This window comes from Anomalospiza imberbis, chromosome 5 (genome assembly GCF_031753505.1).
Source record: "Anomalospiza imberbis isolate Cuckoo-Finch-1a 21T00152 chromosome 5, ASM3175350v1, whole genome shotgun sequence".
NCBI classification, from domain to species: Eukaryota; Metazoa; Chordata; class Aves; order Passeriformes; family Viduidae; genus Anomalospiza; species Anomalospiza imberbis.
The window spans coordinates 52,352,809-52,369,400 of record NC_089685.1 but is presented as its reverse complement, the minus strand read 5'-3'; the positions used below and the strand labels follow the sequence as shown (position 1 = coordinate 52,369,400).

The 16,592-nt window shown below is 46.5% G+C and overlaps 1 protein-coding gene and 2 long non-coding RNA genes across 5 annotated transcripts in view; 2 read left to right on the top strand and 1 right to left on the bottom strand.

Moving 5' to 3' along the window:
- Positions 1-3,886, bottom strand: part of AKR1D1 (aldo-keto reductase family 1 member D1) — a 34,804-nt gene extending 30,918 nt beyond the window's left edge. The window contains exon 1 of one of the 2 annotated variants that reach the window (XM_068190786.1): positions 3,562-3,886. In XM_068190786.1, coding sequence (XP_068046887.1) covers positions 3,562-3,654 — 93 coding nt within the window. In that variant the 5' untranslated portion in view covers positions 3,655-3,886. The remainder of the gene's footprint in view (positions 1-3,561) is intronic. The other variant, XM_068190785.1, reaches the window with a different exon arrangement.
- Positions 3,887-5,431: 1,545 nt separating this feature from the next.
- The window catches only part of LOC137474327 (uncharacterized), a 96,488-nt gene continuing 85,327 nt past the window's right edge, over positions 5,432-16,592 (top strand). For both annotated transcript variants that reach the window (XR_010999301.1, XR_010999302.1), the window contains exon 1: positions 5,432-6,775. This is a non-coding gene — a long non-coding RNA (uncharacterized lncRNA). The remainder of the gene's footprint in view (positions 6,776-16,592) is intronic.
- Positions 9,246-14,765, top strand: LOC137474328 (uncharacterized). Its single transcript, XR_010999303.1, has 2 exons — positions 9,246-9,668; positions 14,243-14,765. It is a non-coding gene; the product is annotated as an uncharacterized lncRNA (long non-coding RNA).

The window sequence follows — 16,592 nt, the reverse complement described above, 5'->3', positions numbered from 1 at the left end:
AAGTTTATGACTAATTCTATTCTGTGACCCAGTGAAGACTCCTTCCTGTTAGCAGATGAACTGATAGCCAATTGTACTTTCTTGCTGTGGTAGGAGAGTAAAGAAAAAAGAAACCCCCAACGTTGCAGTTTTCAGCCTCAAAGAATTAGCTGAATTGTCATCCCAACCTCTACCCAGTCAGAAGAAAGGCTCTCTTACATCTAGGGGGAAAGAGCATTCAATTAAAATGAGTCTGATTATCAAACAGACCTTTTCCACAGTGGTCCAGCTCTGCTTCTGTTGAGTGATGTACTACTTTGAGTCAGTAAACTCTTACAGGGGACTTTCTGTCAATAGATGTGTTTTTTGTTGAGTATTTCACAACCAGAGAAGCATGACTTATCTCCCAAAGTTGTCTTTGAGAGAACAATTAATTTATTTAAGAGGAGCAAGGCAGGCTGCTGACACATTTCAGTTTTGAAGGCACTGCTGTTCAGTTTATTCAGACAAAGCCTGAAACGTGAAAGCTGGCCTCCTGCCTTTGTTTTCTTCTAACTGACTGCCGGAGAAGCAGATTTCCCTGTTCCATGGCTAACTAGATCTGCCTGGTTGGCTTAACCAGCGAGCACATTCCTGCACTTCAGGAAGAACACTCTGGGCTCACTACGAGCTACTGGGCTACAGCCTGACACTAAGAAAACAGATTTGTTTTGGACAAACTGCTCTGACATGGAGGTGCCAGGGTGAATAACCTTTGGGAAAAAATATCAAAACAAACTAGCATAAAATCAAAAACCTGCCTCCAAGAGCAAGATGAATAATCTGACGAGTGAATGGCTCTGTATTTTATATCAAAGCACAAAATAGCTAGAAGTTGCAGGGATCTGACTCATGAGCAGAAATAGAGTGCTGGGGCTGGCTTGAGCTGTCGCTACCACCAGCTGCCTGCCCCCACCGCTGGAGAATGGGTGGCTCAGATGCTGCTTCTTAAGCAACTCAGCCACAAAAGGCTACAGCTAAGCATTTTAAGGGAAACGTGTCAGCGCTAGTTTATAGCCTCACTCCTCAAGATAAACCTTGAAACGGTCCTGAGCTGCCACAAAGCCTTTCGACTGCTGAGGCAGGAGGAACAGGACAGACACCTCGCCAGGCATCCCGTTGGAAGTTGCAACAGGCACAAGTCAGCACTCGGCAAAGCAGCTTGTCCCAGCCAAGCAGCACTCCGCTGCCACAGCAAGGAGTTGACAGAAGCCCCCATTCCCCATCCCCCTTATCAGCAAAGCAGCCTTTTTGAAACGGGCAAATTTAAGCCGTGACCTATTTAAACATCCTGCCCCATCACCGTCCAGCAGCACAATTCTGCAACAAATCCCACAGCACACTGTTGCCGCTGCGTTTCCCCAGCTGCTCTCTGTGACAAGTTCTTCGACTCAAATAGCAGTCCTAATCCTAGCGTAAAGCCCCAGCCCAGCTCCACCAGATAAACACACATTGTTTCACCTGGTCTTCTGCGAAAATGAGACTGTAGCAAGCGCCTTATCACTGCTATTTTCTCTACCTCTTCTCAGCTCCTCCTCCCACCCATAACTTTCTAACGTGTTTATCGTGTAGAAGGAGAAAGCTCAGAAAATCAAACTCCTACAAATGCAGGAGGAAGGAGAAAGGGTGGTTGGATATGTGCACCCATCCCCACTGAGGGTACAGTTACACAGCGGCTTCGTTTGCTCTAAATTGGAGTTGCCGTAGCAATGCCTGCCCTGCCTGCATTAATCATGCTGTCCTCCCTACCTTCTGTTAGCAGAGATCAAAGGACGTATATGTGAAAAGCAAAATGCCACTACCTGTGGCTGATTCGGCTGAAAACCAGCCCTACCTAAAATTTATTCATTTTGGCTCATTGAGCTCCATGCAAAGGCTTGCTGTACACCTCGAACCAAGGGAGGGCAAAGGAAAGAAGCATCAGGATTTTGCAGGATGAAGGGGAGAAGAAGCAGATCTGTTGCTCTGTTGATTTTGGGACAGCTGAATTCCTGCAGAATGAATTCTTAGCAGGGTAACAGCAGTGCCGAGAAGCTGCCTTCATAAGGGGAATCCCATCCAGCTCCTCTTCCAGCTCTGTCAGTTTACTTGCCACTCTGGGCTCCCTGCCTGATGCCACCGTATTGGGCCACGGCTTGTCCTGGCTGCAGGCGGGAAGTGCAGCAAGGTAGGAGCTCTTGTGCTGGCAGCTGCATTTTTCTTAACTTAAAACTAGGGCAAAAATTGCAACTTGAGGGTTGGGGGCATTATGTACACGTCTGGAAAAAGATGCTTCAAGTTCACTCAAAGCTATTTTGACACTGAATTATGCAACATTCTGCTTTGCTATATCAAAACTCCTGTTAGAGACCTTAATTTTGTTTGACTAACCATTATTCAAAGAATGCACTAGCTGAAAATATCTCCTGAAAGTTTAGAGATGTGGGGGATGATGCCCAGGCTCTGAAGTAATGAATTCCTATTGATTCTCCCCATGTAAACCAGCATCGTTAACCAGTGAGATCTGCAGTCCTGGGGACATCTTACACCCTTTCTGCATCACTCATGCATTGCCTGCAGTAGTGTTTGCTGAAAATTCAACACCGTTATTGATGCACCATGGTACATTTAGTGGTTTGTAAATGGCTTTAATCAAGAGTTTTCTTTACAAAGGTGCTTTTAAACACTTTGTGATATGTGGAGTCATACACACACATTGCATCGCAGCTATTACACAAGAAGGGTTCTGGCCACGATGCCTCTTTTCCAACTCTTCAAACAAACAAAAAAGATTAAAGATCAGGCAGTTTAGGAGAGCTTTAAAAGGCAGTGGCTACTGAATTGCCTTTGCGCTCCCAGATCCGCAGAGGGAAGAAGCATCAGGTGTGCTTCCCCATCCTCCACGGGTGCAGCCGACCGGCACGGTCAGACGGGATGCCTGCCCGGCGCAAAACAGAAGGATACAGAATATTTGAGAGTGGTTTGGCCGCTGGCAGTCGGCTGTGGGAGCCGCAGGAATCAGGATGCAGGAATTTGGGTCTTTGTTTCAGGAACATTACTTGGAAAGTAGCGGGGGCAGCCGCAAGGCGGTCCGAAATCCCTCATCTTATCTACGCTCGGCGCAGGGAGCAAGGCAGGGGAGCCGATGGCACCGTCCCTCCTGGCTCCGGGAGCCGAGGGCTCCCGGCCGCCTTTGCCGGGGGTTTCATCCCTTCCCGACCCGGGCATTGCACGGCACCGTCCCGACTCCAGGTCCCCCGCGTCCCTGCCCGTGCGCCCAGCGGCGCGGGGCGGTGGGCGACAGCCGCAGCCGCAGCACACCGCAAGCTGGGCGGGATTTTTTTCTTATTTCTTCCCACCTTTTCCTCATCTGAGGCCCGCGCACTGCCCGCATTGCTCATGGTAGAGCTGAGGCTTTAACTTGGCACGGGGAAAGGGGCAAAGAGAGAAGGCGCCGGGACGGGAGGAAAGGAGGAGGGTAGCCGCGGCTCGCGGGGCTGTAGCGAGGGCAGCCGGCACCTGCCCCCGCCAGCGGCGCGGGGCGTCCCGGCGCCCAGGACTTACTTTTTGCGGGTCGGCGTAGGTGCCCAGCCCCAAGAGCGGGATGCTGTTGCCGTCGCTCAGCGGAATGCGGTGGCTCTCGGCGGTGAGGTTCATCGTGCCGGCAGGTAGGGCTGCCTCGGACCTGGGGCAGATTCCGCAGGGGGCGGGAGCCGCCGCTTCGCAGCCAACCGCGGCCCCTGGCACCGGCGCCCACCGACGGCTGGACGGAGCGGACCGGCGGTGGCTCTTGGGGGACCGAGGACTGCCCTCTCGCGCCGCCGGGGAGCGCCTTTTTGGGGGGCTGAGCCACGTGTGCCCGCCGCTGCCCTGCACCGCGCCCCGCCGCGCACCGCCCCGGCCCCGCCCCGGCCCCGCGGCCACCGGCTCCCCGCGCACCGCCCCGCGCCGTGACGGCCCCGCCGCGACCCCCGCGGGGGCTCCGGCGGGGGCTGCGCGCACGGGAAGGGCTGCTCCGTGCTGGCCTCAAGGCGGGCCCGTGGACCACCAGCACCTTGAGCGGCTTGGGGCGTTGCTGCCCAGTGGCCAGGGAGCCCGCGTGGGTTGCCCTACCCGGAGCGGCCGGCAGCAGGGCACCGGCTTCCCGTGATTTGGGGTGGCAGGACATGGAAATTTCCCCACAGAAGTGTAGAACAGTTTCCACCTCTCCATTCCAGTGGTTGAAACCCACTACTGTAGAGGCAAGGAGGAAGGAAATCCCACACTGGTGAGTAGTTTCTCTGCCTCAATGTGAGTCCCAAATTACAGTGAATGGACTCAAGTTCCTCACGGTCTGGTTCTGCTCCACAGTGTAAAAATGTATGTATTTCCTAATGGTGATAGCCCAGAAGGAGACAATATCCTTTATAAAATTCATCACACAGCTCTTACTGTCTTTTCTGGTCCTCATAAAACACTCGGGGCCATACTTTTACACCACTCCGAGCCACCTGCCTTGTGACATCTATGCTGAGTTCTCCCCATTTGATCTGGAAGTGCGTGGTCTTTTATGCCTTCCTAGATCAACCTGTAATTAAGCCCTCAGGGAGCATTATTCCTGAGCCATAACAATGGTCTTTGCCTGGCAGGTTTTTTTATCTCCTCTAATACCCCATTGGCTTTCTGTGTATGATGATAGTTCATCAGTTATGCAATTCCAAGAGGGGTTAATGGATCCATCATGATAGATTATCTCTGCAGTTCTTGCAATCAACAGGTGTGCACTAGTTTGCATTCGGGGAAAAGGTTGGTTGCTGCTAGGGCTGGGAACCTACCTGGAGAATACCCTACCACAAGACCCTTTTAGTGCTACTGGCTAGATACCTGCAAGGGTCTCCTGAGAAGATGGGAAAAGCGCCACTTCCACATTTAGGAATCTTCCAAGAAGTTCAGGACTAAGTGCAAGCCAACAAGAGCCCAGCCCAAAAGTTTCTAGTTAGGATGTCCTGCAGGACAAAGGTGGTGTGTGTAAAATGCTCCTTGGAAAGTGGACTGAGTGTGACTGAGGTTTTCTGAGAGCCTTTATGTGGACAGCACACTGCAAAGAGCTAAGGTGGCTGGGTTCCATCTCAAGGGGGAGAAGCTGAGGCAGACTGCAGCCTGACTGTAGTTACTGCTCATCTTCCTAGACCTGTCTGCATGTTGCTGGGAGCTGTGGGTACCTGCAGGAGGAAGGAAAACCAGTGACCACCTCCATGCTCCCCTGTTGTTCCGATGAAGCTGATTATCACTTTCTTGCTACAGGAGCTGCTCTGATCTCCTCTCTCTGTGCCAAGCACACTCTGTAGGAAGACAAGTCGATGCCAGCTGCATGTCTAAGTTATAGCCATCATTCTATTGTATTTCCAACAGAGGAGCAAACATATGGAGAGATGGAAATGGGGTGAATAGAGGAGTCTGATGTGGCAGAGGACATTCAGAGACCTACTTATTTCCAGTCCCATACTAGCATGCCATGAAGAGGCTCTGCTGCCCAGTGGCTGACTTGTATCCCTTAGCTTCTATGCTGCAAGTCCACTCCACAACCTGCTTTTCCATAATTCCTCTCAATCCAGCATCTTTTGGGGAGTTTTAAGGTACAGTTTTGACTCATTTGCTTTGGGCTCAGAGCGCATCCAGTTTACTCATATGCTCTGGCAAGAGAGCAACACGTGCCCGGAGCTGCGCGTGATCCCGAGCTAAGCAAAGCACGGCTGTGTCTGCGATGCCCGTCCTGCAGAGAAGAGCAAGTGCAAGGAGCCTCTCTGGCAGGAGTACACGAGCCTGATATGTGATATCCTTCAACGACAACTGTGAAAGAAGGATTGATGGACTTGCCATAATTCACAGAATGGGGAGCTTGGGCAAGAGAAGGACTTGTGCTTCTAGGAACAGGCAGGCAAAGTGGTCCATCACTGGCGAGGCAAGCCAGCCACACCAGGCACTTCTGCCCTGACACAGGCACAAGCCCTCAGCACCCATCAGGGTGACAGGCTGAAGTGACCTCACCTCCAGCTTCACTGCTAGACTGGTCCTTACAGAACTAGCCAATATGCTTGCCCAAGGAATTGGAGAGAGGCAGAGGGTTTTACAAGTCCTTCTCTCCACTCCTGCACCTTAACTGACAGAAAAGACTATGAACGCCTCTTACACATGAGACTTTTAAAGTCCCATAGATAGCTACTCTAGCTCCCTACCCTACTGTTCCAATGCCTCTGCAGATTTTATATGAAACCCCAGAAAACAGGGAAATGCATTTTTCCCCCTTTACATCCAAGTTACTAACTAAAAAAAAAAGCTTATTTCATAGAAGCTAGAAATACTAGCAGGTTTTCAGTTGATAATGAATATCCTTTAAAGAACAAAGGAAGCCAAATAATGGAGCCTGGAGCCTGTCACATGTAATTCTTGTTAGTAATAATATCTGTTCGCTGTTCAGGGAAGTGCAGCTTTCAATTTCAGACCATAAATGACTTAACCAGATTTTTTATGAGGACATGGTATCTAGCAGCTCTGACTGCAAAACAGTGTAAGTTTCTAGAGGCAAAGTGTTGGCTGCTGGTCATTGTCGATCAGTAACAATTCAGGAGCTTTTATAAAATGCAGATGTGATCTCAGTTCTTTCTCTAGGAAACAAAAACAATGAAGTTTCAGCCTGGCCTGACTAGCAAGTAATGAGTGCTGCCATCCTATCAACACAAGTTTGCCTTCTCTAGTGAAGCTGTTAAATCACACAAAAACACCTTCAGAAGCAACTAAGGTAGGTTTGTGATTCATGTCTTGATGGTGCAGGATTTTAGAATTGTGTTAGTCATCTCAGACCTAAGTAAAGAGCAGGGATTTCAAAAGCAACATCTTATATGTGTTCTGTTCCCCACCCCCTGAATCTCCACACAAATAAGGTAGATTGAAAAAATAAGAAGAAAAATTAGATGTAAGTTTTTTGCAGGAAAAGTGGGTCAGACATTTGAGGATTCTTGCTGTTAAAAACTTGCTGAAATCTCAGGTAAAGAAAGTACTTAACGGCCTCCTTACCTGGGCAAAACTGGTAAGGGATCTTTTAAAGTAAAGAGGTCACCTTTTTACTCATTTTATCTCAAATTGCTAAGTATCCTGGGAACAGGAGAAAATGTGTGAAGCCTTTAAATATAGAATCCCCAGTTCTTGGAAGGAAGGAGAAAGAGTCATTGATTGAGAAGGACTGGCCTTGTCATCATTCAGATTTCATGTTTCCTTGGACATTCATGGGTTGCCCCCCTCCCCTTTTTTTTTAAAAAAAAATTGTTTTGAACAAGATAACATGTTAAAAATAGAATTCTCCTGAATCTTCTTGATCTACGTGTGTTACACATTGTATATTAGATCAGTGAGGTTCTAGAGATGGGTGACCTGTAATGCCTAAAAATGAACTTTTTTTAAAAGGAAAATAGAAAATACTTTTATAATACTTTTATTTGTTAGATGAAAATTGCATATTGGTACAGTTCCTATTTTCTGTATGAGTCGTGCTCCACTCTGTGTAATTATCTGCTAGAATGCGTACTCTGCATGTGTTTTTAGTTAAAATTTCTTAAAACAAGGTCTTAAAGTCTGCATATTTTCAGCCTAGTCCTTTAATAACTCACATAAAATAGCATGTGTCCATCCTGCATGTGGAATATCTACTGATGTATTTTCGACAATTTAGCTTAGAGATTTTGGTAGCATGTGTCAAGACTAATATTTATTTTCTATTTTGCCATTACCTGTAATAAACTAACACATATAAAGGAAAACTTCTAGCTTAATTTTTGAACTCTAAGAAATAAGGGCTGTGTATGCTTAGTAGAGGGCCCATACATGAAGTGAGATTGCTTTTTTAGTTACTGCTACTTCTGCCACAAATTATATAAGCTGACCTGGAGAACACTTCTCTGGTTTAAAAAAAAAACCAACCAACTTGTATTTTCACAAATTATCACAATAATCATCACATATATCCCAATATACTTCTCAAGGGCACCTGATGAGTGGTACCTTACACTGCCTGCATGATTCCTTCATTTAGTGACCAAGGGATTCCTCATATGGAAGCATTTATGATCTTTTCCCTTTGGTGATGTTTGTTGCACAATGAGGCTGATCACTGCCAGGGTAACAGCCTGGGCTTTGTTGGGAAGTGTGATGTAATGGGCATTCCTAGCAGTTTTTATGCAAACACCTTTTTTTCCCTAGCTCCCACTGCTGCATGTAAACTACTTGACAAACAATGAAACGCTTAAGTGATGTGTTCTTTTTTTATTCCAATAACTTCTATGTCTGCTAAGGACTAGTTCTTGGTGAATTCTTCTTTGAAAGACCAAAGATTGCTTTCAAACTTCCAAGACCTACAGCTTGGCAGTGATATATGTACACTTTTAGTGAAACTCTTCACTGCAAGTCCTGCAAAGCAGTATCTGTCCTCCAAAGACCTCACCTGGCCTGACTTTTCCAGCACTGGTACAGCACTTCTGCTGGATCCCTGAGAGCATGAGGACAGGGAGAAAATGTGCCTACCACTTGTGCCTGTGGAGAGATTTAGGAAAATACTTGATGTCTGGGTCACTTATCCCTTCTGCTTCCTATAAATGCTCTGTGGCTACAGCTGTGATAAAAGGGAAATTCCGATGTGTCCTTGATGCTGTTCCATTGCTTCTAGTAACACTGGAAAAGTGAAGCTACTGCAAGCCTTTGATCGTTCCTGGGGTACAAGAAGAATGCCAGCAGCTGCTCTAGATTAGGCTCCCACCACTCCTGTGGCTGTGGGGATGTGCTCATGCTGCACCAAGGCACAGGGGCTTCCCCAGGGACCAGCCTCCCGTGGCCATCCTGGTCCATCACTGTCCCCATGCTACCTTGGGACAGGTGCAGGGCCCCCAGCTGTGGCATCCCCTGGAATGCCACTGCCACAGCCCTTGTGCTGGGTGCTGTGGGGTGCTTCTCTGGGGGAGTGGCCGTGCATATAGCCAGAGCCTGCTCAGCAGTTTAACTCCCCACTGGTTTGGGTTGTAGTCACTGGGTGAAGCTGTGGTGGATGCTGTACCAGAAGCAGCAGCCACACAGACAGCAGAGGAAGCAAAATCTCACAACACAGAAGCCAAATTAGCCAGGCTGTTTATACACCACCACTGTGTTTCCCATGGCACAGCAAGAGAGGGGCCGACACTAGCAGCACAACCCCTAAAATGCGCCCTTTTCCCTTTTGGTGTCCACTTCAGGAGCTTGAGTTGCTCCATTAGCATCCAGGGAGTGTTACTTACGGGCTAAAAATCCCTGTGGAAGGTGAGGAGCTCCTTTGGAGGATCAGAAACTGCAGGGAAAGGGAAAGAGATGCTCAGTTTGAAAAAGTAATCCTCCTAATCCTTTGGAAAGGTAATGGTCTAGTCCTTTATCAGTGTCATTTATACAGGCACTGTCTCATGAGCTTGCTCCTTTTTGGGCACTGTCTTCATGCTCCGGTTTTGTGTTAGCAGCAAACTGAGCCAGAAGCCAGCTTTTTTTCCTCCCCCTGACACTCTGTTTACCAATTTATTGCTTTCTTCTAGCAACAGTGTCTTAGTTTTTGCTCCTGTCTGCTTTGGCAAGTGACTGACCTGGGAGCTGGTGAGCACTGCCTGTCAGATCCTCAGCCAAAGGTCAGTAGCTGCATGGTGGCTTCTGGATTCCTCAGATACCAGCCCTTGTCATGTGGGGAGGTATTGACCTTTGGCCCTGCGTAAGTGTCCTCATAGCTCACCTCAGTTAGTCTGGCCTGCTATTTGATCCTGTCCAGTATAAACCCGTTTCCTTTGCCATCCTGCAAATCTAAGCCCTGCCTTGATGATTTCCAGCATGCCATCCACCTGCTGCTGGTGGGAGATACCCTGTGGGAGTAAGCAGTGGCAGAAGGGGCAGCTCGGGAAGAGCTGATTGTGCGTTCACAGCCCCTCCTGCATCCCAAGGGAGCAGTGGTGGTGGCTCCCTCTGTGTAACCTCTCTTCCTCACCCAGAATAGGGATAGCTACAGTGGGAGGATACTGCCTTTATCATGCAACTAAGGTGTTTTGAGAGTCCCTTACTTTGAATCAGGCTCTTGGGACTCATCACCAGATCTTAGCATATTCCAAAAATGTGAGATATCTCTTGCCTCTTTTTAATGCAGAGCTTGGTCCAGGTTCACCTCAGTGCACCACCACTATTCCTGCCAACTCCCATGATTACTTGACATGTAACCTCGCACAGCTCCCTTGGGTCCGTCTCAGGGCTGCACAGGCGTTCTTAGTTCAGCTCTGATGAATGATCATTTTACTTCCTTGCACTGGGTAAACAGCTGTTTTCCATGTTACCTGCTTTAGGACCCTCACTGGCATGTTGTTTCTTTCCTTGCCTCCAGCAACAAGCAGACACAAGTGACTAATGGCAGCAGGGCTGCACCAGCACCTTCTTACAGTTGGGACAGCATGAAAAACACACATCATTTTCATACAGCACACAGTCAATTGGCTGCAAGATGAAATAACAGGGAGCAGGCACTTGCAGTCTCTTTTCCGTATCTTTTACTATTTAAAAGAATGAAAGCAGCACAGGCTTGGAGATGAGGGTCCCAAAGCGTCCAAGTCCCCATTGGTCACAGCACTTCCAGCTTCAAGTCCCTACTGGGGAATCTCTCCCTTTGAAGTACATCTCACTTGGGCAGGAGCTGGTAAAGAGAACCCCACAGGTAAAGTCTGACCTCCTGCTGATTTCTTTGCTTGCAGGTATTTCCTGTGGATGCTTTAAAAACAGATGGTATTGTGGGTTTTGCTGGTATCACCTGCTAGTGGGCAATGCTCTGTGTCAAAAGGAACAGGGAATTCAGAAGAGTAGGCTTTAAAACATCACAGTGATGTGTTTTAGCCTGCTTGCATGCTTTTTAAATTGTGCCAGAGTGCTTTAAAAGGCCAGATAAGCTCATCTTTGAGTGGGTTAGTCCTTGTCCCGGAGCTGGCCGCCCAGGAGGAGGGCAGTGATGGTGGGAGCACAGCAGTGCTGCCAAAGGATGTGATGCCCCACTTGAGCACCCATGCTTTATGAGCAGAGGTTCTAGCAAGGCTGGTGGGATTTACAGCTGTGTGCAGCTCTTCATTCCACATTTTGTACCAAGGTGTTGCATGCAGACCAAGGGGCATGTTTTACCTCTCTGCTTTGCAGACAGAAATGTTTTTTTCCCATCTTCTGCTTTTTTTTCCCAAATTGCCACTGAATTTTTGATGTTCGTATGTACTTTGGCAGACTGAGAAATCTCCTGATGTGTTGTGAGATGTGCTTATCATATTCTGCCAAGCTCTACCAACCTATCACTTCCATATCACCTTCCCTGCCACCTTGCTTTTGAAACTTCATTTTAAGGTCTACTCAAGCCTGTGCCTAAATATCTACATTTTATGAAAGCCTCATCCTTCTGCCCTACCACTTTTCCATGCCTTTTGTCATCTTGTGCAATAAGGCAACATGATGTTAACGTCCTCTCTCCAAGGCATTGTGTAGCATCTCTGCAAATCAAATGGTGGTGATCCAGTCTGGGACTAGGAAAGAGAAAGAAATGAACAATTCCTTGTTTGCACAAGACTGGAAGAACTGTTGGGTCAGAGCTGGGGCTAGAACCCAGACTAAATCATGGGACTGCCTGTCATAACAAGAAAGGGAGCTTGCAGCAGCTTCTTTTTGTGAGATGATTTGTTAAATCTCCTGTAATTGGTTTAGTAAACACGAATAGATGGGAAACAAAACAGAATGTTCTCTCCTAGCTTTTGTAGGCTGCGTGGTATCTCTCACAGCCATATGGGATTAATGGTGGCTGTAGGGTAGGATTATATCATAAAACTTTTATTAAATGTTTTAAAGCCAATTAAAGAGACACTGCCAATTTGAGCTTTCTAAGATTTTACAAAGTAAATTTTTTCCATTGTAGTCAAAGTGCCTTTGAAGTGCTAGATCCTGAAATTTTTAACCATTTAAGAAGTAAATTGCTATATATTCTCTGCTGATGCTGAGCCAATACTGTGACAGAAATTCAACTAGTTATGCACAGTACTGCTGTGGGCAGACAAGAAATAAAATGCTCCTAAGCAGAAATTAATTTTTCCTATCTTCTTTCATTTACAGGAGTTTTTTAAATCTTAATTGAAGCCTCATTAAGTGACATTTTGGACAGGAAAGTTTGGGTTCTCCTATCAATTTGATGATATGTCTTCAGATAAGCCTTTCTTAAAACCTTCAAGTCTCCAAACAGAGAAGTGAGACCTTTTCTGAGTGTTATACTGATTATTAGAAAATCCATATGTCTGAATTATTGTATTTCATTAAAAACCAAGCTTCCATTTCAGGTCTATAGTTCCTCTTATTGTAAGGTGTAAAATGTCCTTTTTTTCCCATGGAAAGCATTCAGCCTACATTTCAAGGAACAAGCAGCCCATGATAGGAAAAGGATCTGCAGGGCTCAGTGACTAGGGCGGAAAGGAGATGGGTGGATTAGATGCAGTCACAGTTTGCTTTTGTAGGTAGCTTGTACTTGCATTCACATGAGAAATATGAATACTTTGATGGAACTCAGGGTGCACTTGGGTTTCTGGGCTGCAAACTCACACTGCTGGGTCCTGTCCAGCCTTTCACCCTCCAGTACCCTGAAGTCCTCCTCAGGGCTGCTCCCTATCCCTTCATCCACCAGCCTTTGTACATACCAGAGGTAATTCCTTTCAAGTTGTTACTATGATTAAAACTCCAGGATCCTTGATCTTTAGACGAGCCTGTCAGGGCACATCTTGGCCTGTTGTAGCATCCTCTGAGAGACAAAAGCATCTCTTTGTTACCTTTGTGCCTTGGATGTGCTCTACCTCTGTCAGTGAGAGGGCAGCAGAGGCTGGGGCAGCAATACCTTCCCCCTCTGGCCAGTCCATTGGCAGGGTGCTCTTGGTGCACACCCTCAGCTCTGCCTGTTGCAGAAGGCTGACACGTCCCTGCAGCGTGCCTGCTGATTTCCTGCACACTTGCAGGGCTGATATGTGTGCTTTGGGGAGCCCGTCAAGGCTGGAGGTGAGCGGGGCTTGGCACAATGTCACCTTCCTGGTCTCACAGCTCATTGCTCACCCGCAGCTGGGACCTGACAGGCTTTTTTTGTCTCTGTTTTGTATAAAGCTTCGTCACTGTAGCACTTCATCTGATGTGACTAACACGCATGGTTTTTCTCTGCTCTCTCCCCTGAGGAAGATGGGGGGAGAATTAGTGTGGGCAGTGCAGTATTTCTGCTTCGGTCTGGTTATTTTAGAAACAAACTTAAAAACATATGTTCATTTCAGTTCGTTTATGTGACAGAGACAAGGTCGAAGAGATATGCCTGGAAAGTGTAGCTGAAACCTCCCTAAGAGCTGGGCTGTGTTCAGGGATCATGTTACACGAAGTTTATTGCAGGCTGGTATTTAAATTCACTATAGCCTGCCCCATCATTGTGTTTTAAAGGTCCCTTTCTTTTACAAATCTCTTCATTTTGTCTCCTTCTCTTATTTGTACTTTTTCCATTTATTGTTCTTTTCAGGACAATTTCATTTTTTGAAATATTCTCTGTTCTGCAGAAATCATAATCTGTACTATAGAAACACATTTGTATAAATCTTGATAGCCCAAATTTTCTCCTCACCTACATCCTCATTGTTTTGCATGTTGTGTCCTTGCTCCACAATTCCTACCTAAATTTCCAGTACTGGTGAGACAGACTGTACCCTTGAAATACTTGCTTGTTAATAAGGCAACAATTGGGATTGGCAGGACATGGTGATGGAAGATTTCCTCATGCAAACGTGAGGATTGGCAAGTCTGTTTTTCATTTTTCATCAAAGCAAAAGCAGAGTTTTGTAAATGATGGTGGGAAGAAACCCGAGGAGGGGAGATTTCAGGAGATTAAAGCCTGTCTGCTGGGGAGGGAGGTGAGGGGGCAACTGACTTCAAGCCTCAGCTCAGCTGGACCTGGATGTAGACCTGAAGCCCCTGCCTCTGTGAGATTGCTGGCTGGGGCTGCTCCTCTCCTGACCAATATGTAAAGATATAGAAAGTGAGAAGAAAAATGAGAAAACAAATGGTGATTAACTTAATCATGGGAGGACAGCACCAGAGTGTGATGTAGGAGACAGAAGTTCAAGCCTTTGTCGAAATCTGTCACAAAAAGTAATTAAACTTTCTCTGTCATGTTCTCCTCCAGTGCTGTAATCCCTGTGACTGCCAAAGCTCATCCTGCTTCTCACCAGCCAGACTTTCCTTGGGGCTGGGAACTTACAGCCACTCATGTCCTTCTTCTGGGAAAAAGGTCCCATAAAGTGCTTCCCAACACTTGCAAGAATGCAAACGGGATTTGAAGAAGATGGTTCTCATTTGATTATACTTCTAAGCCACATCTTCTGGTCTTTTGCACAAGTATAGTTCAAAGTTTGTATTAAAAGTGGTGAGGGGGGAGGCAAATCGGGATTTTTGGAGGGGTTTTGGTAAAGTCTTGCATTTTGTTACTGTAGTGATACCATGGAAACCTGATTTGTGAGTCCAGGGAGAATCTAAGTTGTGAAGGAAAAAGCTGAGATTTTTGGTACGAGCACAAAGTTTTGAGCACTCCTTTTGACTTTTCCTCCAAGTGATATTGGTGGGGATGTGGTTAATTTTAGTGGGAACAGGATCAATGTATAAACCATGATAAGCCTTCACTAAATGAAAACTGGAACGTGTCTACTGAACTGTTTTTGAAATGTCTGGATGAAGTGAAAGGGATCAGAGGCCTGTTTGTAGCTCAGAGAATGTATTTGTCTCTGGACTAATAAATTTTCCCAAATTTTCTTTAAAAAGTTAGTTAAATGAAAGGTCAGTCCCATTTGTAAACAAAGCTGTCTGAATTTATTGTTAAGCAAAAGCATCAGGGGTTTTTGCAGTATTTTCCTCTGTGGCTGAGTGCCAGCACAGTTGCTTTTTAGAGAGCTTAGTGCATCTGATTCCTTTTTATTAGAAAATAAACAGAAAATACATGCCAATCAGTAGCTTCAAAAGGTCCTTGCTGCAATATCAGTGTAAGAGCTGTGCAAGAGCCTCCTGGTGAAATGGGAAAGCAGACAAATTGTTTTCAGGCACTGTGGTAGAAAATTGAAGCTCTGGCCAGCTTAGCAAAAAGTTTATGGACCTTCTGGGGAGCCTCCGCTACGTTTGGCCAACCTATACTGATTTTTTTTCATTGCTTCTTTGGAACCAAGTGAAAATCAGTAGTTTGAGTATTCGGACCAAACAGAAAAGAGGAGAGAAGGACACCGAGGATGTGAAATCTTGTACAGACACCTGCAAAAACCAAAGCAGCTTTTTGCTGTCTTGCACTGGCCAGAGTGCTGTGCAGAGCAGGAGGAGTGGTTGCCTCACAAACTTTTGGGTAAGGACATCCTACTCACTCTCTCCCTATCCTGTGGCTGATGTTGACAGTGCTGCCTAGTTCTGTTCACATTATCTGCCCTAACCAGAGGTCTGTGAGGCGTGTGGGCAGCTGCATGAGCTCAGCAGCTGCAGAAGTGGGATTGCCTCTCCAGCTATCCCTAATTGTTTTGCCGTGGCAGTGCCAAGTTCAGCATGGGCTAAGATTCTGCTTTTTGGGCAGAGCCTATAGCAGTGGTCACATCATTTATGTGTAGTGTCTGAAGTGCTTCATATCCCATGCCTGTGCCTCCTTCACTTTTTATATAATGTGGCTTGTGCGTGGTGTCGTTTTACTAGAACAACACTTCTTGGGCACTGCTGTAACCAGAGATACCCTGACCTTACTGTCACATGCTGGCTATTTCTTGTGCCAAAACAAAAAGGTGAGAAAATAGAAACTAAAGGGATAGAGCAATTGCCATGCATGTATTTGCATTTCTCTCTCCTGAGCCTGTAAATAATCTCGTTTGTGGCAATATTTTTGTTTGGGGTTTCTGCCTCATTTCTGCTTGGCAAATGGCTTTTGAGAGGCTTGGGAGGTTTTATTTGCTTTTTCAAGGGAGAAAGAAAAAAGATAAGGGGGGGTTTGACTAAGGCTGTTGTGAGGTCAGTGAAGCTGTGGCACACCAGCTGGGAGCATGGCTCACTCTCCACGTGTGCTTAGGGAGGCAGCCAGGTTCCCAGGCAGGATGGACAGCTAGCTGGGAAGGAAAGGACAGCCCAAAAGGTTATGTGGTCACATGGCTAGGTTTTCCTTGGGCTGGCCTTCAACCACTGTCCCCATCACCATTCCTAGGCAAGGCAGTCTCTCAAGGCTTGTGTAAAAAAAGAGCTACACCCTTTTAATTGAAGCTGTGTGTTTAAGCAGGTTTCTAGTAAACTAGTGCACGTGCGTGGACTCTTATTTCAGCATGAAGTGGGTTTTTTTTTGTTTGTTTGTTTGTTTGTTTTGGTTTGGTTTTGCTTTGTTTTGTTTGACTTTTTTGTTATTTTAGCTTAAGAAAAGCAATTAAGAGCAGACTGCAATTAATATACCATTTTCATACTTCCTCCAAAAAAATGCATGCTATAGTGTTTAAGCTTGTAGAAAATTATGGTAGACAAAGCTT